This window comes from Anopheles marshallii, chromosome X (assembly GCF_943734725.1).
Source record: "Anopheles marshallii chromosome X, idAnoMarsDA_429_01, whole genome shotgun sequence".
Taxonomy (NCBI): Eukaryota; Metazoa; Arthropoda; class Insecta; order Diptera; family Culicidae; genus Anopheles; species Anopheles marshallii.
The window spans coordinates 1415864-1443001 of NC_071325.1; the positions used below are offsets into that span (position 1 = coordinate 1415864).

The following is a 27138-nucleotide window of genomic DNA, read 5'->3' on the forward strand; positions in this document are numbered from 1 at the left end:
GCGGCACCTCTTCGCTAGGCGAATCATTCGGCTGTGTGGTATCGATGAGCGAGCGTCTCGTATCGGTTCGGTCGGTCGGCAACTTGTGCGCAACCAGGGCTAGACGCAACACGCTCATCTCGATCGTTCGATTGGCCGCGATCCATCAAACGTAACGCCGTTACGGCACGTTATCCTGCTGGAAGTTGCACGCGTTACCGTCGGCGTGCCGGACAACGATGGGCTGCTGCCGGTGGTATTTGGTGGTGGGTTTGGGCTTAGGCACTGCTGCAACGGGATTGATATTCATGCTGGCCTGGCCGGACATCTTTGACATCCTCGTGTCCGAGGTAAGTGATGATATCGATTTGTGATAGAGTGTCTACCCTTCAAGTCTAATGGTCCACGGACAAGGTTCCAAGCCGTCTATTAGAGAGCGTTAGCAGTTGGAAGTGGAGTTCACGGTGGTCAACAGGTTTGGCCACCTTGAATCGGCAAGCGAATAACGCGACGACACTGCGGCGACAGGAAGTCATTGATACTCCCTCCTCTATTGATGTTGTTGCGCAAGTGTGTGTTTTCGATTCTACTGGAAATCTAAACAAACACTTGCTACAAAAAGTTTGCATATTTTGCATTCCTCGCAAGTGGATGTCCTAAGGGCGCTAGTTTGATCGACCGCTTCCCGAACAATGCGGTTCATCCGGTCCGGTGTGATTCACAAGCGATAAATTATTCCCGCGGTATGCGCGCAATACATCTTTCAAACCAGATCAAAATGACGGCAACTGAGCTTCATTCCGTATGCAGCAGTAATGGCGCCCGGTTGTCACATCAGCATCACACAAAACCGCACTGACACCTGCGCAGCACCTGGGGTCAACTCGTGTACGGCGTTGAGGTTTGTTTTTTTTCCTCTCTCTCGCTTGTCAGTTCCGGTATCGCTTACAAATGGGCAGGTAGGCGGTGTTTACGGTGCAATGCAAACATCCGTACAATGGGTCAAACCTTATTGGCGCGTGGCGTGGCCACGGTCGGTCATTAAATTCTTCCAATTAACTGCCTGCAAATGAGCAATGTTCCTCTCTCCTCCGCAGGAGAAGTCGCTGCTGCCGGGCTCGGCGCTCTACAAGGAATGGCGGCGACCCACGATGCACCCGAGCTGGCAGTTTTACCTGTACAACTGGAGTAACGCACAGGCTTTTCTGAGCCTTCCACAGGCGGCACCGACGGCTAGCTTTCAGGAGCTGGGACCGTACACGTATGATGGTGTGTTGTAGCGCCCGCGAGCTCTCCCGCTCCATACTGACAACCGGATTTGCCATTTACAGAATACACCGAGGTGGTAGACGTCAAGTTTCACCAAGGAAATGGCACACTGTCGTACCGCAAGCGAACCGTCTTCCGGCGTAACGCCTTCGGCGCACAGCCGGAGATGATCACCAGCGTTAACTTTGTCGCCTTGCTGACGTCCCATCTTGCCCGCAACGTGGACTACTCCCTGCAGCGGGAGATGTCCTTTCTGCTGCACAACCACCATCAGCCGGTGACGGTAACTAGACCGATCGGGCAACTGCTGTTTACCGGCCAGCGGGAACCGATGCTGGAGCAGATGCGCCGGCTACTCTGCACCGGCAAGCACCACGGTGTACCGTGTCAGGACGAGCGGTTGGCGTACCTCCGTACGTTCAACGTCAGCAGACGACCGAGCGAAATCTACAGCATGGACGTCGGAATGTCGGATCGCTCGACGTACGGCGTGGTGCGCTCCGGCGGCTCGACGGCGCGTCGTGCGGCGGGTAGCGCATTCCAGCCCTGCGACGGTTTTGAAGCGCTGACCGGCGAGCTATTTCCGTCCCGCGTCGAGCGCGATAAACCGATCACGATCGTACTGCCGGAACTGTGCCGAAGACTAACGCTGGAGTTTGACCAGGAGCTGCTACTGGGTGGTATCATGGGCTACCGCTACACGGCCCGCTTGGTTCGACCGTTCAGCACCCAAATGATGGAAGCAAACGGCATGGCCAGTTGTCCGGATGTGTCCATTCGGTTGGGCAGGTACGGCATGCTGAACTCGAACGAATGTAACGGCCTGCCGTTGTACGAATCGGAGCCAACGCCTTACTCAAACCAGTCCGATGGTGATAGACGTCAGCTGTACTACGTCCTGGAGCCTACAACAGGGACGGTGCTCGAGTCATACATCGGTCTCGCGTATCACACGGTTCTTCGCCCAAACGAACATATCGCGCTGTTTCAGAACGTACCGGAACTTCGCGTACCGCTGTTTCGCTTCGACCGCTACTACCGACTGGGAGAGCCGAAAGCTGCCAAGCTTAGGCAGCTGCTACATCTGCTGGAGGTTGGCCATCAGGCAGCGCTCGCCGGATGCACTGTTGGTATCAGTATAGTATTGCTCACGGCGATATACGCATGCTGGAAGTCACGCACACCCAGCAAAAATCGCAACGACGAGTACAGCATCATGGGACTGCAGCTACGCAATGGTGGACGGAATGATCAATTGATGAAATAAACAGCAACAAAAATCCGTTACCGATTTCAACCCTTAAAATCGACGCGAATGTCGACAAAAGCTCGTCAGAAAAGCTTTGAAAAACTTTTAACCAAAACAAAGCTTTCAGAATTCCAGCAGCGTTGAAAGCTTTTCGGTGTTCGAGCAGTAAAGGGGAAATGTATTCAGCAAACTCGCAACTTTGTCAACGGGTACGTATGTGGACATCATTTCTGAAAATGTATTGACTCTATAATAAAACGGCTTTTTACACAACAACACCTTATCAAGTCTTTTCAACTGAGGGACTTTGCTTTGTAATGCAAAAATAAAACTCTATTTTTAACCGCCATGTTGGGAATGGCTTTGACAGCGACCTTTTCGAGCATGTTTGATTGAATTGGTGTGGTGATACAAAATTACAGGGCTCGAAGCAAGCTTTTCCAAGATATTCACTCGTCGCCCAAAAATTGGTTGAAATGTATTTTTGTGTATTTTTGGTTGTTTTTCAATTCTTGTATGGTAGGAACTATAGAATTCTCATTCAGTGGTCTCATTTTGAAGTGTTCGTTCTGCGAAAATAACATTGATTTACACGGTATGATTTAATTTCAAAGGGAAAGTGACTTCTCGAGCCCTGTAATTTGATATTGCTTTCAGCTCACTCACACATTCGTTACGTGTACGTACACGGGCGCTGATCTGTCAACCCTTCTTGTTCGCCCTGCTCGCTTTTCTCCTGCGTGGTCCGGTATAGGGAACCTTGGGTACAGGTTGGCAGTGGCTTCGGGAAAAAAAACTAGTTTGACAGGTGCTGTCAACGAGACGCGATAGCTTTTTTTCATAAATCTCGACCTTTAATTAGGGAAGGTAATAGCGTCAAGTGTGTCGGAAAGTTTTACATGTTGGCTAACCCAGTGGCCACAGCTGTGCACCAGTGGGTCGATCAGAAGGGAAACAGGGCACGGCGGGTCGCCCACCACATCGGCTAGACCAGGTAAAGGGGATTTTTGGTCGTGTCGTCTGCTATCCAACCCAGTAGCAACCCGTAGGAACGGAATACAAAAAACCCCCTCGTCAGCAGAACTACCAACGAGGGAGAGGAGCAAGAAGAAGAAGCATTGTGAAAAAGTGAATATCGATCATCTTCCCGAGCCCCCAGCTCCTGGAGGGCAAAATGGTAACCGAACCGTTCCGTTGGCTTGTGTTGTCCCGAACAACAATGTGTAGAGTGTTACGGATAAAACGGAAAAAACGTACCAACCATACTTGCACATGCACAACGTAAACGTTTGGTGCGAACCGGAAACAAGGTGGTGCAATCTTTTTACAGTTTCAACGAAAAGAGGTCTTGCAGCTGGAAAAAAACGGTTCTTCCGGTAGAACGAGAAGAAAGTGTCTTCTCAAATTGGCTCAAACCTCCTAACCGTTCTAGTAAGACGGAAGGCCCCCCTTATATGTTCCCAGTTCAACCTGGGAGCTTGTAGAAAACCCGTAATCTATCCCTCTCTAGGCTCTCCGGTCAAATCTAAATTTCGTCCACTGGACTTACTGCGTGGCCTGTGGTTTTACTTTTTATCAAAAACCTATTATCTAAATGATACTTTGACGGCTTCCACGTCGCGGAAAAGCGAGTGAAAATCTCTCATACCGGCCGCTAAGAATTGAGCCCTCTTTTTCTTTTGTGCCCCCCTTCCCTCATACATCCGCACACACCGACTGGCGCACACACAGTTGCAACACATCCGCCCTAATGGGTCTAATGTTTTTTTTTTTGTTTAATAGTTTCCCTATACAAGCTTTCCCTGTCCTCCATCCACCCCTCTGATAACACAGAACTGTCATTGAAAAGTGCGTGACTAGGAATAAGTAAAAGTGGCGAATGGAAAAGAATAATGAATGAAACGACACAGAGGAAAAAAGGATCGAATAACTTGTATGTGTGCGCCCGTGACATAAGTGTGTTGTAAGTGTAAGTGTGCGCGTGCGCCTGTGTGTATGTACGATGTACGTGTGCTATCCTGCCTGTATATATGTGTGTGTGTTCGTGTGTATTAGCGCACGTGTGCATGAGAAATTTTCTTTCCCATCCCCTGTACTGACCCCCCTACCTCTTACTACCTTACCGTTCCTAAGCGAAAAATTCCTGGAAAAGGATCCTTTTACAGCACGTCATCCCTTCAAATGCATTATCGCCCAAAAACCATCCCTCCCACAGGAAGTGGGTGGGATGGTTATGGACGTGTACCTATGTCGAGAATAAGATTGCGTACAACAAAAATTATCCGAGAGCGAAAAGAAAATGGGGGAAAAGAAGAAGCAAGAAAAACCTCATCCCAGCACCGTCATCGTCGGGATGGGCTGGTGTGCGCCTGAGCGTTGGTGTGTATCGCACACAAACATTCACACACATGCACACATTGGCACACGCACTCATTCTCATCCAGTCATCCATCGTTTCGCCACAATCAGCCAAACCCCGCACGCATGCACCCCGTTTCCTGGTTCTGCTGTGTGCGTGTGTGTGTTAAAGTGCTTCTTGAGAAGGCGCCTCTGTTTACGAAACAGCCGCCACCGGGCGACTGCACACGTTAGTACTCTCCAGGCCCTTTGTTTGATGTATGCGAAAACACCTTAAGCGCACACTAGAAGGCAGCGTTGCTACTAGCCTACCCAACAACTACAATCAACACTATCAACAACCAACTATTTCGGACCATTTCCGATAGCATTCAATCCTTTCGGGCTGTGGTGACGTAAGGGTTCTCCGTGTGACACCCGTGCGCCCCCTGTACCGGTGTATGTGCGTGTGTGATAATAACTTAACCCCGCACCATCCCCAACCGGCCCAATACTTTCAGTGGGGTGGTGATTTTTATCTCAGGGTTGTATGGTGACTTGGGGGGTTGTTTGTACATGTGTGTGATGGTGTGCATGAGAATGTAGGGAATGGGGAGGGGAATGTGTTTGCTTTATCATTTGTCGTGTGTACGATATATGTTGCACAGACATATATCTACCTGTCGCGGTGACGGAAACGACACATTTGCAAAAAAACATCAATATTAAAGCCGCAAGGTGCACCTGAAAAACGTTTCGGCGATAGTAGTGGTAAAAACGTTCAACGCAAACAATCGCGTATCCGGGAGAATAATACCACTAGTACACGTAGGAAAACACTTATCATCCATTGATCACTCCATGCATCGCGTACATGACAACCCCCCATTCGGATAAGTTGAAACTCTCTGGATACAATATTCTGCTTCTTCTTCTTCCTCTTGTTGTAATGTTTCTCTGCGAGGGTAAAAAATCTGGATTTCCAACACTACTGTAACCTGTTTGTTCTTGTACCTTTTTAGAACACGCCACCCACCATGGCGGATCTAACGAGGCCGCCTCTGTGTGACATCAAGCGACCCGAGGAAGTGGTGAAAATGTCGATGACGGACAACCTCAAGTTCGCGGTCCTGATCGGGCTGATTGAGGTTGGCCAGGTGTCAAACCGGGAGGTGGTCAACACGGTGCTGCATCTGGTAAGAAGAAACACAGCAATTTGTTGTACGACAGCGAGTTCATCGTACATATAGTAGCGCTTCTCATTGTAGCGGCTCCTCTATTGCCCTTAAAAAATCAGTATCCTAGCGCGTATCTTATGCTTCATGCTGTTCTCGGTCATAGTAACATTTTGGACAGATTCAATGGTGCGATCACCTATTTGAACGTCAGAGCCACTAGTGGCGCCAGCATCAATTTAAGAGCTGTGAATCAATGATGTCTGTGTCATCAGCGTAATCCAGGATCTTGGTTGACTTAAAAAATTAGTTGTCATTAAGTAGACCTTAACAGTATACACATCTGGAATTCTGGTCTTGCTGGTTACATCTGGTTAGACTCAATACCCTTATGTTTTGATAGGAGGTTATCGTAGTTGTACTTCTTGCATTCATATGAACATGCATGAATATGCAAAGAAACACATAGAGCGACGATCACGTTGCGATTGCAATGGAAATGTTTTTCTTATTATGTAAATAATTGAAATTTTCATGCTGCCATGAATATGCTACATATTTAGAAGCGATATAACATCAGACACGAAATAACAACGATAATAGTGCTAACAAGAATCGTCACACCAAAACACTTTGCGGCGTCGAACCCCAATACCGATATATGTAATTCAGTAAATAATGTGTTGAAGTGCCAGATTAAATTAGAAACAATTAGAATGAACTCGATAACGAAACATTCTCAACATAGAGAAGGAGTGGCAGTCGACTAGCAACGATAAAGCCATGAAAGCGATAGCTTTATCACCATACACTGAAAAAAACTCGTTTGAAACAAAATATCTGGATAACATAATGTTCTTGGTGTAACGACCTATTTAATCATGCTTCAGGGGGTTAATTGGTTCAGTTTTAACACGCAGCCGAATATTCAATTTCTTACTACAGGAGAAAAGTTCGCATAGAACTTGGTACCGGCACTGTCGTATGAGGCAGTGGGGTCTTTTAATCTTTAAAACAAAAGTAACTAGTTATATTCATCACTTAAACGATTAAATTACTAAACCTCAATAATAACAGTAATTTCCTAAATTCCACTTCTAGCATTAAAACGTACCATAAAAAGTAGATCTGTGTCTTGAACCTCAGCATTCGAACCCGCCTCCTTTCTGTTCGTAAGATTACGTGGTAAAAATGTGTCTTACACACAGTAAACGTGATCTATTAGTTCGTTAACAACAGTTATTGGTTCAGTTGGCATGAACCTACGGTACGCGTTTTAGTACACTGCTTGCTTAATTCCAAAACCTGTATGAGGTTGTCCACATACGAACATAATTATCCACGAGCAGGCGTTTTAATTTCCACATCGCTTTATTCTCGATTGATATCTCTCAATCGAGGAAACGAAGTCAAGTGTCGTTAGTGGTTACTCTCTCGCCTAATATTGTGACACCTTATCGTCCCACTTTGCCTGTTTATCGGTAGTTGTCAGACTTTTGTGAGCGTTGTTATCTCTAACCTATTCAAAGACGGTATGCCTTTGAGACGCGGTTGTCAAGTGAAAAGAAATTGAGTTTCGTATTATTTTTCTCGATTCCCTGACTATTTTTCTTCCCGCAGAGCAATCTGCGAGAATGTCTGAATTAAACTTTGGCACCCATGATTACTATTAGGTCTATACAAACACTCAAAACACATGCAAATATAGTAAAGATATCATTTCCATACGAGTTACCTGTGCGGTATGCATAAAGTTTAAATGAAACTACCGTGACTGATCGTACGACAAACAATTGCAGAGGATAAACAGTTGAATGGTACATATCGTTGCAAATTGTATGCAGTTTGCAATGTTCAACAACGTTACGGTTGGAACCTTACTGATAAGTCGTCCACAAGCGCAATGTAAATAGGGTGAAAACCCTGCGTTAGGGGCTATGCGCTTTTGCCGTGACGTTGCTACAATGTCATTGCGGGAGTATTCACCTTCAACAGCAGATATGGAACGTTGCCATTCCGTACTAATTGAATATCCAACTCATTAACGAACTTTCTTCTTATCCGCGTTACAGCTTGTTGGTGGCGAATTCGACATGGAGCTGAACTTCGTTGTGCAGGACGCACAAAACGTGAAACACATGCTCGAGCTGTTGGATCACTGCCCGGCAAACCTGCAGGCGGAGGTGTGGAGCGTGTTTATCGCGATCCTGAAAAAGAGCGTACGCAACCTGCAGGCGTGTACCGAGATCGGGCTGATCGAGCATGTGCTGGCACGGCTGCAGCAGGCCGAACCGATTGTGGCCGGTACGTGTGCGATGATTTTCAACACATGGCAGGACGCAAACGCTAATCAAAGTTATCTCTCTCTTCCTTTATACTATTTCAGATCTCTTAATCGAGATGCTCGGTGTGCTCGCTAGCTACAGTATTACGGTGAAGGAGCTAAAGCTACTGTTCGGCGCTATGAAAGCAGTCAACGGCAAATGGCCTCGTCATTCGGCCAAACTGCTTAACGTATTAAAACAGATGCCCCACCGAAACGGGCCGGATGTGTTTTTCAGCTTTCCCGGGCGCAAGGGTTCGGTAGGTTAACAGTTTCCTACCCAAAAGGCCTCTGTCGCTCAAATAGTCTAAATTTCTAACACAAACATGCAGTCGTAAAGTTTTTTTTATTAATTTGCATAATATGTTAGACGAAACAAACTGAATAAGCTTTCGTGTGACTTACAAATAGTTATGCCCTTATAAATTATCCTAGTATATTCTTCTATTTGTATAGCTTTTGGTTCCAACATGTACATTTTCGTCTAATCTTTTTTTATCTTACTTTTACGTAGGCTGTTGTACTGCCTCCGCTAGCAAAATGGCCGTACGAGAACGGATTTACCTTCAGCACTTGGTTTCGGTTGGATCCGATCAATTCGGTTAACATTGAGCGTGAAAAACCCTACTTATACTGGTATGTAGTTTTACAGATTTTGGAATTTCAATAATCCTTCAAACAAATGGTTTTAATTATTAATTGTTTTTGTTTTCCTTTTACACACTCGGTCATCGCAGTTTTAAAACGTCCAAAGGAGTCGGGTACACGGCACACTTCGTGGGTAACTGCCTGGTACTAACGTCCATGAAGGTGAAGGGCAAGGGTTTCCAGCACTGCGTGAAGTACGAGTTTCAACCGCGCAAGTGGTACATGATTGCCATTGTATATATCTACAACCGGTGGACGAAGAGTGAGATCAAGTGCCTGGTGAATGGCCAGCTAGCGTCGAGCACGGAAATGGCCTGGCTAGTGTCAACGAATGATGTAAGAAATTGCAACTGGGCAATTCAACCATCCAACCGCATCCTGCTCATTTGCTCTATTCTGTTCCGCAGCCGTTCGACAAGTGCTACGTCGGTGCCACGCCGGAACTGGATGAGGAGCGTGTGTTCTGCGGGCAGATGGCCGCAATCTATCTCTTCTCGGAGGCGCTCACCACGCAACAAATCTGTGCTATGCATCGACTCGGCCCGGGTTACAAGGTATGAATGAAACTACCGCACAGCGTAAATGGTAGCAACTTTGCATCCAATGCGAAATATGTCTGATCTGCTTGTCAATTTTTACAGTCCCAGTTCCGCTTCGACAACGAGTGCTATCTGAATCTGCCGGACAACCACAAGCGGGTGAGTGAGGCGAAAGCCATCATTTCGTCGCTTTCTCCAACGCCACTGGCTCCGACCGAGTCAACTATCCATAGAAATCTAGTTAGTGGTAGCACTGCTGCTGCTACTGCCGCTGCTGCTGCTGCTACCGGTGCCGCCGCTGCCGACCACCACCACCCGTCCTCGTTTTCCTCATCCTCGACCGCGGCTTCGGCCAGTTCCGGTGTTGCGCTTGCTTCCGCTGCCCCGGGCTCCGGTGGCGAACCGTTTGATTTAGTATCCGTAAGCATGCTTTTATTGTTTTTTATGTTCTGTATATGGTTGATTCTGTTTTTCCGTCTCTCCCCTTCTTTCTCTCTCTCTCTTTCTCTAGTGTTTAGTTTGTAAGTGCAGACGCGATATACTGTTTGAAAGTTTATTTTCCAAAACTTTTTTACGTATGTGTATTCATAATTCCTTTTCCCCTTCGTGTTTTTCCCGCTTTAGCGCTCCGCTTGTCTACTGTGTTGTGCGTATCGATCGAATTGATTTGTTTGATGGCGACCCTTTTTTTTTGCTTTTTTCAATATCCGACCCACCATGTTAACAAAGTTGTAGGTGTATGAAAAATTAATTACGATACTCGCTAGCGTCGCTCGTGGAACGCATGAATTTAGTTTGCGTTTTCCTTTTGCCCAGCCATGCCGTTCCGGGTTGTAATTCCTTTCCATGCTCGCAAACATTGCTCGTGCCCGTGTCCTCTCCTTTGTTTGTTATTATTTTGGGTTGATTCCTAAGCTTATCGCTTGAAATAATTCCCCAGAATTCATAAGCGGTGCCGAAGCTGATTGGCAAGAGAATCTTCATCCGTTTCCTCCCTAAACAACATGCGTCAATTTGCCTTAATTACGACAAGGAATTTCAATATTTTAATACATGTTTCTGTTTTATCCTCTTGCTTCCATTGACTGCCAATAACCAATAAAACCACCCTAGGTGCTGTACGATGGTAAACTTTCGAGTGCCATCGTCTTCATGTACAATCCGGTCGCAACGGACGGTCAACTGTGTTTACAATCGGCTCCCAAGGGCAATCTATCGTACTTCGTGCACACGCCGCACTCGCTTATGCTGCAGGTAAGAATTGTGTAACCGTAACATCACTCTGCTAGAGTTATGGAGCTATATTCGTGCATGATATATTACTTCCATCGTTTTCCTCGCTCAATAGGACGTAAAGGCTGTTGTTACCCATTCCATCCACTGTACGCTGAACTCGATCGGCGGTATACAGGTGCTGTTTCCACTGTTTTCGCAACTTGATATGCCTTACGAAGGCACGGACGTGCGAAAGGACCCAACACTTTGGTAAGAATTAATATTTCTAGATATATTTAACAAGCAAACTAACCTCAATTTCATATTCCGTCTTCCTACTAGCGCGAAGCTGCTTGGATTCATCTGTGAGCTCGTCGAAAGCTCACAAACGGTACAGCAGCACATGATACAGGTAAGGAAGGCGTACAAAGGACCCCATCCATCACGCTCATGCATTTCCGACTCTCACCGACAGAATCGAGGATTTCTGGTGATATCCTTCATGCTGCAACGTTCCTCCCGCGATCACCTATCGTTAGACGTGCTGGGATCGTTTCTGAGTCTTACCAAGTATCTGGTGACTTGCCTGTCCGCCAACTCGGATCTCTTGCTCAAACAGGTACGTCTGGCCTAGCTTCCGTTAACGGCAACTGGTACGGCTTTCTGCCCGCTCTCGGGGCACCAAAACTTCGGATGACGAGTAGCACGAGATATTGTCAGTAAAGGCATCATCACCACAGGATCCAGAGGAAGAGACAAAAGACAAAAACAAACTCCACTGAATATGCCACTAGCATTTTACCCTACATCGTAGAATGGAGGCGTTACCATGCAATACACAATCGTGTTTTTTTAATCTAAACTTTATGCCAAAAAGTGCATGAGCATTTTAGCTTACATTTATGATTGTATACGACCCGAGCAACTGGCAAGAAATTTGCAATTATTCGTCTATCGACCAAAAAACAAAAAAAAACAAAACAAACATACATAGTTCCAGCAGCAACGGATCGTTCAAATTATGCATGATTCAATATGATTGTTTTTCATAAGTTATACTCATAACAAACATCCACCATTATTCCAGTCGTACTCGTATTCTTTTTTTGTATTTGAATGTTATTGTTGATTGTTGTTTCTTGTGAAGCTCGTATTCACTTTAGAGGCTTCCATGTTAATCAGTTGAAGAATAGGTTCAATTAAAAAGTAAACCAACCAACCCAAACGATACATCGAAAATCTCAAAGAAAACATAAAGCGGAACAAGAAAAATTTGAACTTTCCAATGTGAACAACATCCCTTTTTTCGTTTTATGCATGCATGCTTCTACTTGTGTTGGTCGATTCTGTGTAATCTTTTTCTTACTTAAATATCGGGTTTCTTTAAAGTTTTCATGTGTATTCCAATACACTGTACGTTTTGTATGGAATATTGTTGTATGATTGTGGAGTTTCTCGGCGGTAACCGATTGAAATGACTTTTACTTTGGTGTTTCATCGCTCTACAAGTGCTTTAATTTAGTGCCGGTTAATATATTATGTAGCACAACTGTATGTTTTCGGCTTGGTGCCTTGGTTGTGATTCGTTCGTCTTGTTAGAGAATGTTTGTTCGTCGTTTTGCTCTCGTTATTTATTTTATTTAGTTTGGTAACCCTCTTTGAGTTTTGTATTTTTGGAACGTTGATGTTTATCTTATAAATCTTGCTGCATGCCTAAATTGAATCGGCTTGTGGCAGGGCAGATGAAATTCAAAGTTAAAATGAAGCTCTTCTGTTTCTCTTTCCTCACCTGGCAGCTGCTAGATCACGTGCTGTTCAATCCTTCACTGTGGATTTATACCCCGGCGACAGTACAGGCACGCCTGTACGCGTACTTGGCGACGGAGTTTCTTAGCGATACACAAATCTACAGTAACGTACGCCGCGTCAGCACTGTCCTTCAGACGGTGCACACGCTCAAATTCTACTACTGGGTGGTGAATCCGCGCGCGAAGAGCGGCATCACGCCGAAAGGGCTCGATGGTCCCCGACCGGCCCAGAAGGACATACTGGCAATCCGTGCTTACATACTGCTGTTCCTCAAGCAGCTCATCATGATCGGTAATGGCGTCAAGGACGACGAGCTGCAGAGCATCCTTAACTACCTGATGACGATGCACGAGGATGAAAATTTGCACGACGTGCTGCAGATGCTCATCTCGCTGATGTCCGAACATCCGAGCTCGATGGTGCCGGCGTTTGATGTGAAGCACGGTGTGCGCACGATCTTCAAACTGCTCGCCGCCGAAAGTCAGCTGATACGGCTGCAGGCATTGAAGCTTCTCGGCTTCTTCCTGTCACGCAGCACGCACAAGTATGGGTGATGTTATTCCCGCACCATGCCCAACTACATTTACAGTAATATGTCTTTCTTTCTTTCTTTCTTTCTTTTTTTATACTCGACTCTCCGTTGTCTTTTCTGCAAAAAACACATAGGCGAAAGTATGATGTAATGTCGCCGCACAATCTGTATACGCTGCTCGCTGAACGATTGCTGCTGTATGAAGAGTCCGTCTCACTACCGACCTACAACGTGCTGTACGAGATCATGACCGAGCACATCTCGCAGCAGATCCTGTACGCGAAACACCCCGAGCCGGAAAGTCACTACCGGTTGGAGAATCCTATGATACTGAAGGTGGTCGCAACGCTCATCCGCCAGTCAAAACAGTCCGAGCAGCTGATCGAGGTAAAGAAGCTGTTTCTCTCCGATATGACACTGCTGTGCAACAACAATCGCGAAAACCGGCGAACCGTCCTGCAGATGAGCGTATGGCAGGAGTGGCTAATCGCGATGGCGTACATACACCCGAAAAACTCGGAGGAACAGAAGCTGTCCGATATGGTGTACTCGCTGTTCCGCATGTTGCTGCATCATGCCATCAAGTACGAGTACGGCGGGTGGCGCGTGTGGGTCGATACGCTCGCAATCGTACACTCGAAGGTGTCGTACGAGGAGTTTAAGCTACAGTTCGCCCAGATGTACGAACACTACGAGAAGCATCGGACGGATAACATAACCGATCCGGCACTTCGTCAGCAACGTCCAATCAGCACAATCAGTGGCTGGGAGCACGGTGCTAACGGTAGCAATGGAACCGGTGCCGGAAAGGACGGTGAGCTGGACATGCACGGCAAATGCGTAAAGCAGATAGTGCCGGGTTCGACCGGTGCTGGCGTTACGGTAACGCCCGGTTGTGTTTGCGAACCGGAAACGGGTGAAACGATGATCGATACGAGTGTGATGACGAAGCAGCAAGCGATCGGGTTTGCAAACTGTGCACCGGACGCACCAACCGGCAATGGGTACATGCGGGGCGGTGAGGCGGATCTAACAGAGGAGGACGAGCTGCCGGCGCACGCCGAAGTGGACGAAGATGCGGACGGCGTAGATGAAGAAGAGGAAGAGGATGAAGACGAAGAACAGGATGAGGACGAAGGTGATGAGGATGGTGAGTTTGGTGCAACCGTGCAGCATCAGCCACGCAACGAAACCGTAACCATTGCAAGCCAAACAACTGCTACCACCACCGAAAGTGTGGTGAAAACAATTGTCGATGAAATTATCGATAAATCGGCCAACATGTTGGTGGAGCACAGTGAAGCATCCATGAACGACGACGACGACGAGGACGAGGACGATGACGAACGACATGGCAAGGAGGCACCGGCCGAACCGACATCCTCGCCAGTGATTAAGGACGAAGAGATCGAACTAGCGGTTAACGAAGTGGTCAAGATGAACCAGAACGCATTGAAACCTGCGGAGGGTGAAGATGTCGGATTGGATGGTGGCTCGCCTGTTGACAGCGTGAACAACAACCAGAAATTAGGGGACGATCCGTCGACCCGGGGTAGCGTGGAAACAGTCGGCAGTACGTCGGAGTCATCCACCGTTAGTAGCTCACCCTCGGTTGCCTGTGTCAGTGATAAATCAAATGATAGACCCACGCCGATGTCACCGGTACTGCAAAACGAACCGGATCCGAAGAAGGTGTTCGATGCTGTTGGCAGCATAGTGGACGAACTGATTGATCGGTGCTTCCCGGTAGAGGAGAGTAGCGCAGATATTCCAGCCTCACGTGAACTAGCCGCTGAAATGCAGGAAGTCGTCGAGTCAATCATAACCGATGCGGTCGAAAAGGTGGAAAAAGCAGGCACGCCTGGCACGACGGTAGGTGAAAGTGGGGAAGGAAACGAGCAGCAGATTGGACAGCAGGAAGGTGGTAGTATGCATCACCACCATCATCACCATCGTCACCATCCGCATCACCATCATCATCATCATCACCATGTGCATGAGGGTGAGGAACATCAGCGGATTTCCGTTGTGTCCGATGCGATGGAAGGTATGGCAATCAATGACAAGCAGCGCACCGGTGGCAGTTTGATCGAGGAGGAGGAAGATGAAGTTGATGAGGAAGAGGAAGAGGAGGAGGAAGAGGAGGAAGAGGACGATGATGGAGAAGTGTTGGTGGCGGAAACAGAGGAACGGTTCGAACCGACCGATGAGAGTGAGGAACGCACGAACAGTAACGATACCGACAAGGAAGGTATCACTGGCACAGCGGTCGGTGTGAAGCCGGCCAGCAATAGTACGATCGGTTCCGGATCGAAGCGTGCCGTCAGTGTGTCAACCAACACGCAACAGTATCTCGATGCACAATCGCACCCGAAACAAAGCCAATCGGTACAACAACACCAGCAGCAACAATCGACCGCCTCACAAGCGCCCGTACAATCGATGAGTTATGAGGGCAGTAGTGGTGCCGGTGGTGGTAGCAAGCGCTCCAAATCTGCCTCGACACGTCCAATGTTTTCGCCCGGTCCCACCCGGCCCCCGTTTCGCATACCGGAGTTTAAATGGTCCTACATTCACCAGCGCCTGCTGTCCGATGTGTTGTTTTCGCTGGAAACGGATATCCAGGTGTGGCGCAGTCACTCCACCAAAAGCGTACTGGACTTTGTCAACTCGGCGGAAAATGCCATCTTTGTGGTAAACACCGTACATCTGATCTCGCAGCTCGCCGACAATCTGATCATTGCGTGTGGTGGGCTGCTGCCGTTGCTTGCTAGTGCCACTTCGCCTAACTCCGAGCTGGACGTACTCGAACCGACCCAGGGCATGCCGCTCGACGTGGCCGTTTCCTTCCTGCAGCGGCTCGTTAATATGGCGGATGTGTTGATATTTGCCAGTTCGCTAAACTTTAGCGAACTCGAGGCGGAGAAGAACATGTCGTCCGGTGGCATATTGCGGCAGTGTTTGAGGCTGGTGTGTACTTGTGCGGTGCGCAACTGTCTCGAGTGCAAGGAACGGACGCGCGGTCTCTACAACGGCATGTCGCTCAAGGACATCCCGGGTGGCGTCCATCTGCAGGCGCTCATCCGCGGTGCACAGTCCACCTCGAAGACGATCATCGAATCACTGTCCGGACCGATGAGCCCGGTAAAGGATCCGGAGAAGCTGCTACAGGATATGGACATTAACCGGCTTCGGGCGGTCATCTACCGCGATGTGGTAAGTGTACGACACCACCGGGACACCCGATAGCCCGCCTACCACGGGCTGGCTAGTCGACTGGCGTCAAGTGCGACTAATTATAATCTCAAGAAACGACTCTTTCAGGAGGAAACAAAGCAGGCACAGTTCCTTTCCCTCGCGATCGTCTACTTCATCTCGGTGCTGATGGTGTCGAAGTATCGCGACATACTGGAACCGCCGGTTGAGCTGCAGATACACCGTAACTCGTCGCCCGTCATCCATCGGTCTACGCCCACACAGGGTAGGTACACGGATTATTAGGAGTAAAAAAGAAGGGGAATTGTTGTTTTTATTGTGGGTTATCGTTTTTTTTCGGTTATAATCTTTTCTTTGATTCTGTTTTCAAATTCAACCTTCGTTATGTAGCGGATTGGTCAAGCGAAATAACGAACATCGTTCGCTGTTGCCTTTTGTGATAAGTTTTTTTTTCTAAATATCACCGTGTACATCGGGAACCATCCGTCCCTGGCGGCAGTTCCATCAAACCTGGAAGTTTTAGACGAAATCGATACTCACACATGCAGAATAATAGAATAACGTATGCGAAAAAAACGACAAACCTTAACGACCGAGCTTCAAACTTTTTTATACGAGCCACCTAGAGAAGAACCCAGCACTGTTTTGTATTTTGTAGCTATTCCACTATGCACTGCCAAAATTTGACAACGTTATCATTTAATTTGTAACGACACAGAAGTTTTACACACCAAAATCTATTCGTATTCGCCCATCATAATGCCAAGTAGTAGTCTTGTCCTGGCCATTTGGCGTACGCTCGCCCGATAGGGCTTAGCAGCATTTTTCCGGAATGCTTTTTAAATATAAGATTCAAGCGAACGTTACTGCCTTCAATTATCTTTAATGGTTTTTTTTCATCGCCGTTTACAATTTGTCGTTTTTTATGAATACGTTAGTATCGACTTAAGCTAAAATTTTCCTTGTATGGATAAAACTCCCACCTGGGAATACCAGTTCTCGATGTAGATAGTAGCAGTATGAGTTTTATGAATCACTTAGGACATTGGATAGGCGCTTCCCGCTAAAACTCACCGTCTCCGACCTGCACCAATTGCAGACGAGTGCGCGCGTGTGTCTGTGTGTGTTTGCATGTATGGAAAGCTTTCTTCATGTTCAGCTTTTCTGTTATTGCTTCCAACAGTGTTTTTCTTTTGCTGGCCAATTTGCCAAGTGGCCTCTTTGTCTCCTCTGTCAAATGAACCCCTGAAGGAGACAAGAAGAATAATTTTCCTCAGGAGCGTTCTAGCAAAAAGCTTTTAGAAATTGAAAAGAAATTAACAACGTCAACAAAAGCTTCTTTTAACCTGCGTAGATATATTTGAATAGATTAGACATCTTCTTCCTTTACAAGCCACGTTCGACCATACTCCTTCGTAGCCAGAGGACACATTACTGAAACGAATAAAAAAAAACCAAGCTTGTCGAATAGAGAGGCAATCATTTTTCCGATTTATGCAATTTGAAAGTATCTTTGCTTCAGCATTACTATATTACAGTTTTAGCTTTATTGTTTTGTAACCTTTTTAGCCAATAAGCATTCAACCTCCATCCGCGCTGCTAGCAATCAAACAAATTTCTCTAGCTTTTCTACATGCCAACCTAAATCAAGAAAATATTCTTTCTCCCCTTGTGTTTTTTTCTCTTCTGTCTCTTCCCTCTTTTTCTCTCATGCTGCTTTGATAAAAATATATATAAATAAATATATATAAACCAAACCTGGGTGACCGTGTAACCGTCCATCGTTACCGCGAACGATTTACAATTCACCATTGTTCGAAACCGATCATAACGAAACATGCGGTCCATTATGTACAATGCTACCATGTATACCATGTCACGCCACTTACAAATGTTATAAAAAAAACCCCTTTTGCTCGATATATAAACGCTAATGTACTTATCCACCATTGCCAACGCTTGCAACATACTAATACTGCTGCTACAAACACTAACCAAACTGTCGCTCCCGGCGGTACGATCGCTGTGCAACGCGCGAAATGAATGGCAATGTATGCAGAGTCGAGCAATCGGCCACTGTTTCCGCAATGGTCGCACCACGTCTACCCACAGTTCCTGCCCGGATCCCATCCGAACCATCAGCCGACGGTAGTGCACGGCAGCAGCAACACCATCACATCCTCCTCGTCGCAAACCATTTCATCCTCGTCCGGTTCGTCGTCTGCCGGCGGGTGTGCCAACCTGCTGAACAACAACAACAACAACAGCAATCTTATCAACAACAACAACCTGGCCGGCCTAAACCATAAAGATGCTGGCGGCGCTAGCGTGAACGGTGGTGCACTGCCAATGTACTACGGGCATGTAGCGGCCGGTGCAGCGACAAATGCCGCCACCACGACCACCAACAACACGCTTAACAACAACAACAACCAAAGCTTCGGGGCCGGTCCCGGCAGCTGTATCTTTACCAGCGAAATGCTCAACTGTTACACACCGGCAGCCGCATCCGCTGCCGCCGCCATCGCCGGTGGCCATCTGCACCATCAGCATCAACAACCGGCACCGCAGCAACAGCAACAGTTCGCACAGCAACAACAGCATGGTCTGAACAACAACTCACTAACGGCGCTGGTGAATGCGGGTGGGGTCGGTGCATATGGTGCGGGCGGTGCCACGGTCGGTGGGCTTGCACCACAGCAGCATTTGCGTGGTGTTGTCGGACGGGCAACCGCAACAACTGTGACCACCGGTCTGCACAATGGTGTCGTCGGCCATACCGTCGGTGGCAAGCTATCGAAAGGCACGGTTCCTGTCTCACGTACACTAACTGGTTTATCTGGATTGTTATTTTCTCACAAACATATTCTAACACAATTTAAAAAAAACACACACCCACATTCACGGCACACATACACGCACGGCCTTCTCTTTTTGGTTTGCTTTAGTGCAATAATTTTCTGTCGAACTTGGAATACAATGAAAATTACTGTAATAAAGCAAGGGTGCCTACATCGGACGGAAGGACAATGTAAAATGTCAATACTGTTAAGTGTGATCTTGTACACACTAAAACCGCACGCACAACTGTATTCATGCGCCGTCACACATCCACACACCACCACCGCACAAGAGCCTCGGTCCATTACACTTTTGTTGCCAGCGCCATTGTTTTTCTTTACTGACCTGTGTTGCTACCATTCTTTAGCTGCTCTGTACGCGGTTTGTTACGTTTGATCCCTTTATTTCGTACCTTTCTATTTTCTTCTGCTTATTGCGTTTCTTGATTTAGAAGTTTTTCGCCCGATGCGTGTATCTTTGGTTGTTATCTTGATTTGACTGCCATTATGTTGTTATATTTTTTCATGCGTTTTTTTCATTGTGGTTTGTTGTGTTTTTACTTCCCGTGTTTTTTTTTTATTGTTGCGCCGATTTTCTTTTCAATCTATACGACCGGCCAGACACTTACAAAAAAAAAGAAAACGGAAGAAGTAAAATCAATTAAGACACGATTCTTTACCCAATTGCAGGAGGATCGCATAAAAACAATTTCGCTAATGTTAAGTGTTTTCTTCTCTGTTTTTTTAGGAACCCAATCGATGCAGGAAGGTGACTATGAGGTGATCGTGGTCGACGAAAACAACTCCTCCGTCATAGCCGACAACGATTCACACTCCAGCGGTCCGCTGTCGATAAAGGTGAGGCATTTTTGCATCGATCGAACGCGGCAAATTCGTGCGTGGAACGATCCCGGGCAATTAACCACCGCCTGGTGCGGATATTAAAGGATTAGAGGATCTAGAACCATCAGGTTCCAACACTATACATATTTCTTCGGAATATCTACTTCGCTCGTCTTCTTATGGCTCGCGTTCCCTTAAGTTAATCATACTAACCAACAACTTTAAACAATATATTAACCCATTCAGTAGTGAATTGATTTGATCGATTGTTAAAAATGCACAATCGCTTGATTGTGTTTTCAACGTTTCACGTTACGGTTGTAATCTTTGTGGCTAATTGTTTTTATTTTACCGTTTTGCTATAACTGGAAACCCTTTTACGTTTTGTTGCATTTTGCTAGCGTTGAAATGCATGTTTTTATTAAGGCGTTTAATGTGAAACAAACAAAAAAAAACAAAACGTTTACGCTGCATGGCTCTAGTAACGTAAAATGGATTTTTTTTTTACTTTTAATTACGGTTAGGTGATCCAATTATGATTATAATATGGCATCAGTATAGGGATTTTACGGTTTTAATATTTTCTTTGTGGGTATGTTCTCGAGAAGTTTACAGTCTATGGAACAGCAATAAGTATATATTTTATCTTTAAGATGGTTGATTCTGATTGTTGAAAATCTTAATGAAGTTTCCATCGGTATTTTGCTCATCTTTAACTATGTGACTCTTAGCAGAACGACAAGAATTGTCTGTCATTTATAAGACATCGTTTAAAACTGTATAATTGCCCATAAGGAAGATTAGAGCCCAGAGCCAATGGTCCACAACTGTAAAAAATATTAAAATCCAATATTGAATATGTATTCGTACTTTTAGAAGGAAATGATGCCCGCCATAGCTATAACAGTAACTGGATCACCTACCCTATATTCCCTAGCTCTTCTTCCTCGAAACGTCCCATACTTGTTTCGTTCTACCTTAAACTCATTCTATAACGATTTCTTCTTTATCCCCACCCCAATGTTAACTACATAAATTCTCCCCTTCCGTTTTCCATCCTTCAATTTTAACCGTTACACTTTACCCTGTTGAAATGAATGTTGCATCATCATCAATCCCCCAAACAAGGCCGTTACCTCTGCAAGCAACTCGCGGCGCACATCGATGGCCAAACAACAGGACCATTCGGTACCATCGTCGGCAGGTACTGCTAGCGTTAGCGATCTTCGTCTACAGTCCTGCTACCAGCAGCCGATGCTATCATCCGGTCTGACAGCAACCACGGCCACTGTGACACCGACCGTGACCGCTACCATTGCCGTGAGCGAACAGCGTCCGGATGTTGTCCACAGGGTGGCACAGGGCCAACCGAAGGTAAATGGGACAAATCAGCGACACAGCGAGATGGCACAGCACCAATCCGGTTCCGTTTTATGTTTTTGTTGTTGTTGGTTTTTCCCCCTATCCCGTGCGCTTCGATGGCCCGATTGCAGCACGCTAGGGATTGCGACAAGTCTCGAGTGTATCCCCCATCCCTGCCTCGACTGTTCGTCCGCTTTCCGTATCGTGCTTTGCGGTGGTTGCAATGCTTCATTTGTAACGTCCGTTTCCTGTAGTTGACGTAGTTTCTAGGGGCTTCGAATTTCTCCTGCGGCCACACACAACCTTAGTTCAAGTCTTCATTTCCGTGCTGTTTATTGTTGTTTAGCGATGTAGCATTGGTGTGTGTTTTTGATTCATTGTGCATGGCTTAAGGTTCTGTTCTGCTGATAGGCTTTTATGACACTCATCACTTGGGCGATTGGGTTAGTGGGTTTATGCAATTAATATCGTTACATCCAATAATCAGGTTAACTCCGTCGTAAACGCATGTTCTATTGTAAGAATTTTGCACTCATTGCGCTAAAACACATAAAGTTCTAAAATTCCAAAATATCATCTAGACGAGTCCATCAACATTGTGTACCGTTTCGGCCATTCTGTCTGAGAAAATCATACATAATTGTGGAACATCATCTGCAAGTGTGAAAAGTCCCTAGCTGATGCAGCATTCGATCCTCTAGACCTGGTGCGGTTACTGCGATGCTTGTGTTACACCCGCCCAAAAAGCGCACCCATCATGCAAACGAGCGGCGGTTCATTTATTTTGCTCAATAAGATATCGACCATTTGTTTGGGGGAAAACTATCCCAGCCAAGGCAAGATCACTAATGTTACCCTTCTTATCTTCTTGCATGTTTGCACTGTGCTGGGTGTCGCGCCATTTAGAGCGTGGATTCTGACGGAGGTTCACTGAACCTGAACTCGACCGAAAACGACCCACAGGAGGTGGAAACATCGAGCGAGATAATGCCGGACGACAACAAGCCGACGAACTCGAACGACGAAAGCTGGACGGACGTGAATCTAAATGATGATGTTGCCAGCGAGCTGAAACCACCGCGTACGGACGGTGCGGTCGGTGTGGGTGGTGTTGCGGGCAGCAACGGTGGCGGTGGAACTGGTGGAGATCGTCTCGGCTCCATGGCCAGCACGCTCGGTAGCCGAATGGACGGTAGTGTCGGTAGCGGGGCGAATGTCGATCTCGGCGGTGGGGGAGCTGGTGGTGCTGGTGGTGTGAAGTTAGAATCCGATATTGCGGTAGTGCGCGTACCGGACGGATACGGTGGTCAAGTCGTACCAAGCGGTGGTTCGGTACGGGGCCGACCGGAGGATCTGAACCTGAAGGCACCGTTCGTAAGCCAGCTCCCGTTGGCATTACCGTCACGCGAGGCAAGCCTGACGCAGAAGCTGGAAATAGCGCTCGGACCCGTCTGTCCGCTGTTGCGCGAAATAATGGTTGATTTTGCACCGTTCCTGTCGAAAACGCTGGTCGGTTCCCACGGTCAGGAGCTGCTGATGGAGGGCAAGGGATTAACGACGTTCAAGAACAGCCACTCGGTTGTGGAGCTGGTGATGCTGCTCTGCTCGCAGGAGTGGCAGAACAGCCTCCAGAAGCACGCCGGCCTCGCATTCATCGAGCTAATCAACGAAGGCCGACTGCTGTCGCACGCGATGAAGGACCACATCGTGCGGGTAGCGAACGAGGCCGAATTCATACTGAACCGAATGCGGGCGGACGATGTGCTGAAGCATGCCGACTTTGAGTCCCAGTGTGCCCAAACCCTGCTCGAACGGCGTGAGGAGGAGCGGATGTGTGACCATCTCATTACAGCGGCACGGCGCCGTGACAACGTCATCGCGAGCCGGCTGCTAGAGAAGGTGCGCAACATAATGGGCAACCGGCACGGGGCTTGGGGCGATATGAACGCAAACTATCAGAAGCAGATCTTCTGGAAGCTGGACGCATGGGAGGACGATGCGAGACGCCGGAAACGCATGGTGCAAAACCCTCGTGGTTCCAGCCATCCGCAGGCGACGCTAAAAGCATCGCTTGAAAATGGTACCGCTGCAACGTCCGGCACAACAGCGACGTCGGCGATCGCTCCGACCGGTACAGATGAGGCGGTCGGTGCGGAAACGACCGCCCCAGGTGGTGGCCGGCCTGCTGGTGTTGCACGGGAGGAAATTTACTCCCAAATTGCGGTACCACGCTCGCAGCAACCGGACCTGCTGGACGATTCCGAGCTGCTGATAGAGGATCGCGAGCTAGATCTCGACCTGACCGGACCGGTGAACATCAGCACGAAGGCGAAACTGATCGCACCCGGGCTGGTGGCGCCCGGCACCATGTCAATTACCTCCACCGAGATGTACTTCGAGGTGGACGAAGAGAACGGCGAGTTCCAGCAGATCGACCAGGAGGTGCTAAAGTACTGTGACCACCTGCACGGCAAGTGGTACTTCTCGGAGATTCGGGCCATCTTTTCCCGGCGATATCTGTTGCAGAACGTAGCGCTCGAGATCTTTCTCGCTAGTCGCACCTCGATACTGTTCGCCTTCCCGGACCAGCACACCGTGAAGAAGGTGATCAAAGCGCTGCCCCGGGTCGGTGTTGGCATCAAGTATGGCATACCGCAGACGCGCCGTGCATCGATGATGTCGCCCCGTCAGCTGATGCGCAACTCGAACATGACGCAGAAGTGGCAGCGGCGCGAAATTTCCAACTTTGAGTATCTGATGTTTCTGAACACGATCGCGGGCCGAACGTACAACGATCTCAACCAGTATCCAGTGTTCCCGTGGGTCATCACCAACTACGAGTCGCGCGAGCTCGACCTGAGCCAACCGTCAAACTATCGCGACCTCTCGAAACCGATCGGTGCGCTGAACCCGAGCCGACGGGAATATTTCGAGGAGCGGTACGAAACGTGGGACACGCCCGGTATACCACCATTCCATTACGGCACACACTACTCCACCGCCGCGTTCGTGCTGAACTGGTTGATACGCATCGAACCGTTCACGACGATGTTCCTTGCGCTGCAGGGTGGCAAATTTGACCATCCCGATCGGTTGTTCTCCTCCGTGGCACTGTCGTGGAAAAACTGTCAACGCGACACATCCGACGTGAAGGAGCTAATACCGGAATGGTACTTCCTGCCCGAGATGTTCTACAACGCGTCCGACTATCGGCTGGGCCAGCGCGATGATGGCAGCGCGGTTGGGGATGTGGATCTGCCACCGTGGGCAAAAACGCCGGAAGAGTTCGTACGCATCAACCGGATGGCGCTCGAGTCGGAGTTTGTCTCCTGTCAGCTGCACCAGTGGATCGATCTAATCTTCGGCTACAAACAGCGCGGCCCGGAAGCGATGCGTGCGACGAACGTGTTCTACTACCTCACGTACGAAGGTAGCGTCGATCTGGACACGATCGGTGATCCGGTGACGCGGGACGCCATCGAAAATCAGATCCGCAACTTTGGCCAAACGCCCAGCCTGCTGCTAATGGAGCCGCATCCGCCACGCTCGTCGGCGATGCACCTGTCGCCGATGATGTTCAACACGATGCCGGACGATGTGTGCATGTCGCTCAAGTTCCATCTGAATTCGCCCATCATACACATCTCGGCCAACACGTACCCACAGCTACCGTTGCCATCGGTTGTAACCGTTACCGCGGGCCATCAGTTTGCGGTAAACCGTTGGAACTGTCAGTACACCGCCAGCATCCAAAGCCCGAGCTACGCGGAATCGACGCAAAACATGAACGCCAATCTACCGCTCACGATGGATCCTTTGTTATGTAAGTTTTTCTTAGTGAATAGCATCAAGCACTATCACAACAATATTAATGAATTTGATGCAGGGCCACAAGAGCTATCAAAACGGAGCTTTTATCACTGTAAGCTTTCTTCAAAGATTGTTACGCTTGCTCCAAACGTAAACAAATGCTCACACATGTAAACAAAATTGGGTGAAATAGTAACGATTTCCTTAGCAAATGATTGTTTAGTGTTTGATTTGTTCTGTATGTACAATTTGGCAAAAGGAAAGCGAACAACCAGCTAAGCTGTGTTTTGTCATTGTTTTGTCAGCTCCCATAGCCCTACAGCTACTGATTATGTAGCAATATTAATCGATTTTTCCTTTTTTTATGTCACCTTCAAACAGCTCAAATAAATGGGCACAACAGCAGCAACCAACAGAACCGGCGCCATCTCGGTGACAACTTTAGCCAGAAGCTGCAGATAAAATCCAACTGCTACGTTACGACGGTTGACAGCCGGTTCCTGATCGCATGCGGCTTTTGGGACAATAGTTTTCGCGTGTTTTCCACCGAAACGGCAAAGATTGTGCAGATCATTTTCGGTCATTTCGGCGTAGTTACGTGCCTGTCACGGTCCGAATGTAATATTACGTCCGATTGCTATATCGCGTCCGGTTCGGCTGATTGTACAATATTGTTGTGGCATTGGAACGCACGCACACAGTCAATCGTTGGCGAGGGTGAGGTAAGAACCGGAAACCGCTAGCCACAAATCATCGTTTCGACGAAGGCAACTTGTTAACACTGTTCTTACATACATTTACAGATACCAACACCGCGTGCTACGCTTACAGGACACGAAACAGCCGTCACGTCGGTGGTGATCAGTGCTGAGCTGGGACTGGTTGTATCTGGTTCAATAAGTACGTTTGTTTTATTTCTCGAATACGGAGACGCGGCCTTTGCTTATCTACCCACTTTTGAACCGTATTTTTGCAGACGGACCAGTCTTGGTACATACGACGTTCGGTGATCTGTTGCGGTCGTTAGAAGCACCGAAAGATTTTATATCGCCCGAAAACATTACACTATCGCGCGAGGGTTTCATCGTGGTGAACTACGATGAAGGTAGCGTTGCCGCATACACCATCAATGGGAAGCTGCTTCGCTATGAATCACACAACGATAACCTACAGGTACGATCATCAGTTTCAGTTGGGTTCTTTACATAGAACCTAACTAAGTTATTATACTCATTCGTTCTTTTGCTTACATTCAATCAAACCCCAGTGCATGCTTCTGTCGCGTGATGGCGAATATTTGATGACTGCCGGAAATAAGGGCATCGTGGAAGTGTGGCGAACGTTTAATCTCGCACCGTTGTACGCGTTTCCGGCTTGCAACAGTGGAATACGTTCGCTAGCTCTCACGCACGATCAGAAGTGAGTGTTTTTGTTCAACTGTAGAATGCGATAGTAATGTTTGTCCCTTGCACTCACTAGGTATTTGCTAGCCGGTCTGGCAACAGGATCCATTATCGTGTTTCACATCGATTTCAACCGCTGGCACCATGAGTATCAGCAGCGTTACTGAAGCAACCGAATCAGCATGGGCACCGTACCGAACGCGCTAGTCAAATTGGATGTAGACCGGCAACAGCGACGACAAAGTGCGCCAGTCGCTTGTGCCTAACAGTTCAATCCTATTTGCCGGCAAGAAAAAAAAACGAATCCATTCCATGGGGTGTCCCATTTCACCCTCCCTCTCTCTCTTTCTCTCTATCTCACAGTCGCTGAGCCCCCGTTACGATATTCAACGTATTGTACCGATTTTAAGTGTGCCGCCACAGTAATTGCACCGACATTTAGAAAATTGCCAAACTCAATTAATTGCAAACTCCCTCGCTAAACGCTGAGATAGTTTTAGCCAAGCATGTGTGACATGTGAGAAGCGAAGATACGAGTGCGAACGACCAGGTGGGGCAGTGTACTTGATGCTGTACTTAATACTTACTT

At 47.6% G+C, this 27138-nt stretch overlaps 2 protein-coding genes across 2 annotated transcripts; both read left to right on the top strand.

Moving 5' to 3' along the window:
* The first annotated feature begins 218 nt into the window (after nt 1-218).
* Nucleotides 219-2515, top strand: LOC128712797 (protein peste-like). Its single transcript, XM_053807673.1, has 3 exons — nt 219-329; nt 1077-1248; nt 1311-2515. The coding sequence occupies exons 1-3, from the start codon at nt 219-221 to the stop codon at nt 2513-2515; spliced, it is 1488 nt and encodes a 495-aa protein (XP_053663648.1).
* Nucleotides 2516-5862: 3347 nt separating this feature from the next.
* Nucleotides 5863-26716, top strand: LOC128710062 (neurobeachin). Its single transcript, XM_053805104.1, has 23 exons — nt 5863-6030; nt 8082-8313; nt 8396-8592; nt 8847-8968; nt 9070-9316; nt 9388-9534; nt 9622-9939; nt 10633-10773; nt 10868-11004; nt 11077-11146; nt 11210-11353; nt 12501-13087; nt 13210-16291; nt 16385-16556; nt 18351-19094; nt 19880-19989; nt 21103-21348; nt 22243-25159; nt 25528-25868; nt 25950-26046; nt 26123-26319; nt 26414-26565; nt 26626-26716. The coding sequence occupies exons 1-23, from the start codon at nt 5872-5874 to the stop codon at nt 26714-26716; spliced, it is 10650 nt and encodes a 3549-aa protein (XP_053661079.1). The 5' UTR covers nt 5863-5871.
* The last annotated feature ends 422 nt before the right edge of the window (nt 26717-27138 follow it).

What these genes read in the sequence shown, in the direction of transcription:
- LOC128710062 (XM_053805104.1), top strand. Translation starts at nt 5,872, where the DNA reads ATGGCGGATCTAACGAGGCCGCCTCTGTGTGACATCAAGCGACCCGAG. An exon ending in CAATCGTTGGCGAGGGTGAG is followed by an intron (nt 25,869 to 25,949) that starts GTAAGAACCGGA and finishes ATACATTTACAG; the next exon opens with ATACCAACACCGCGTGCTAC. An exon ending in GCTCTCACGCACGATCAGAA is followed by an intron (nt 26,566 to 26,625) that starts GTGAGTGTTTTT and finishes TGCACTCACTAG; the next exon opens with GTATTTGCTAGCCGGTCTGG.
- LOC128712797 (XM_053807673.1), top strand. Translation starts at nt 219, where the DNA reads ATGGGCTGCTGCCGGTGGTATTTGGTGGTGGGTTTGGGCTTAGGCACT. An exon ending in TTGACATCCTCGTGTCCGAG is followed by an intron (nt 330 to 1,076) that starts GTAAGTGATGAT and finishes TCTCCTCCGCAG; the next exon opens with GAGAAGTCGCTGCTGCCGGG. An exon ending in GGGACCGTACACGTATGATG is followed by an intron (nt 1,249 to 1,310) that starts GTGTGTTGTAGC and finishes TGCCATTTACAG; the next exon opens with AATACACCGAGGTGGTAGAC.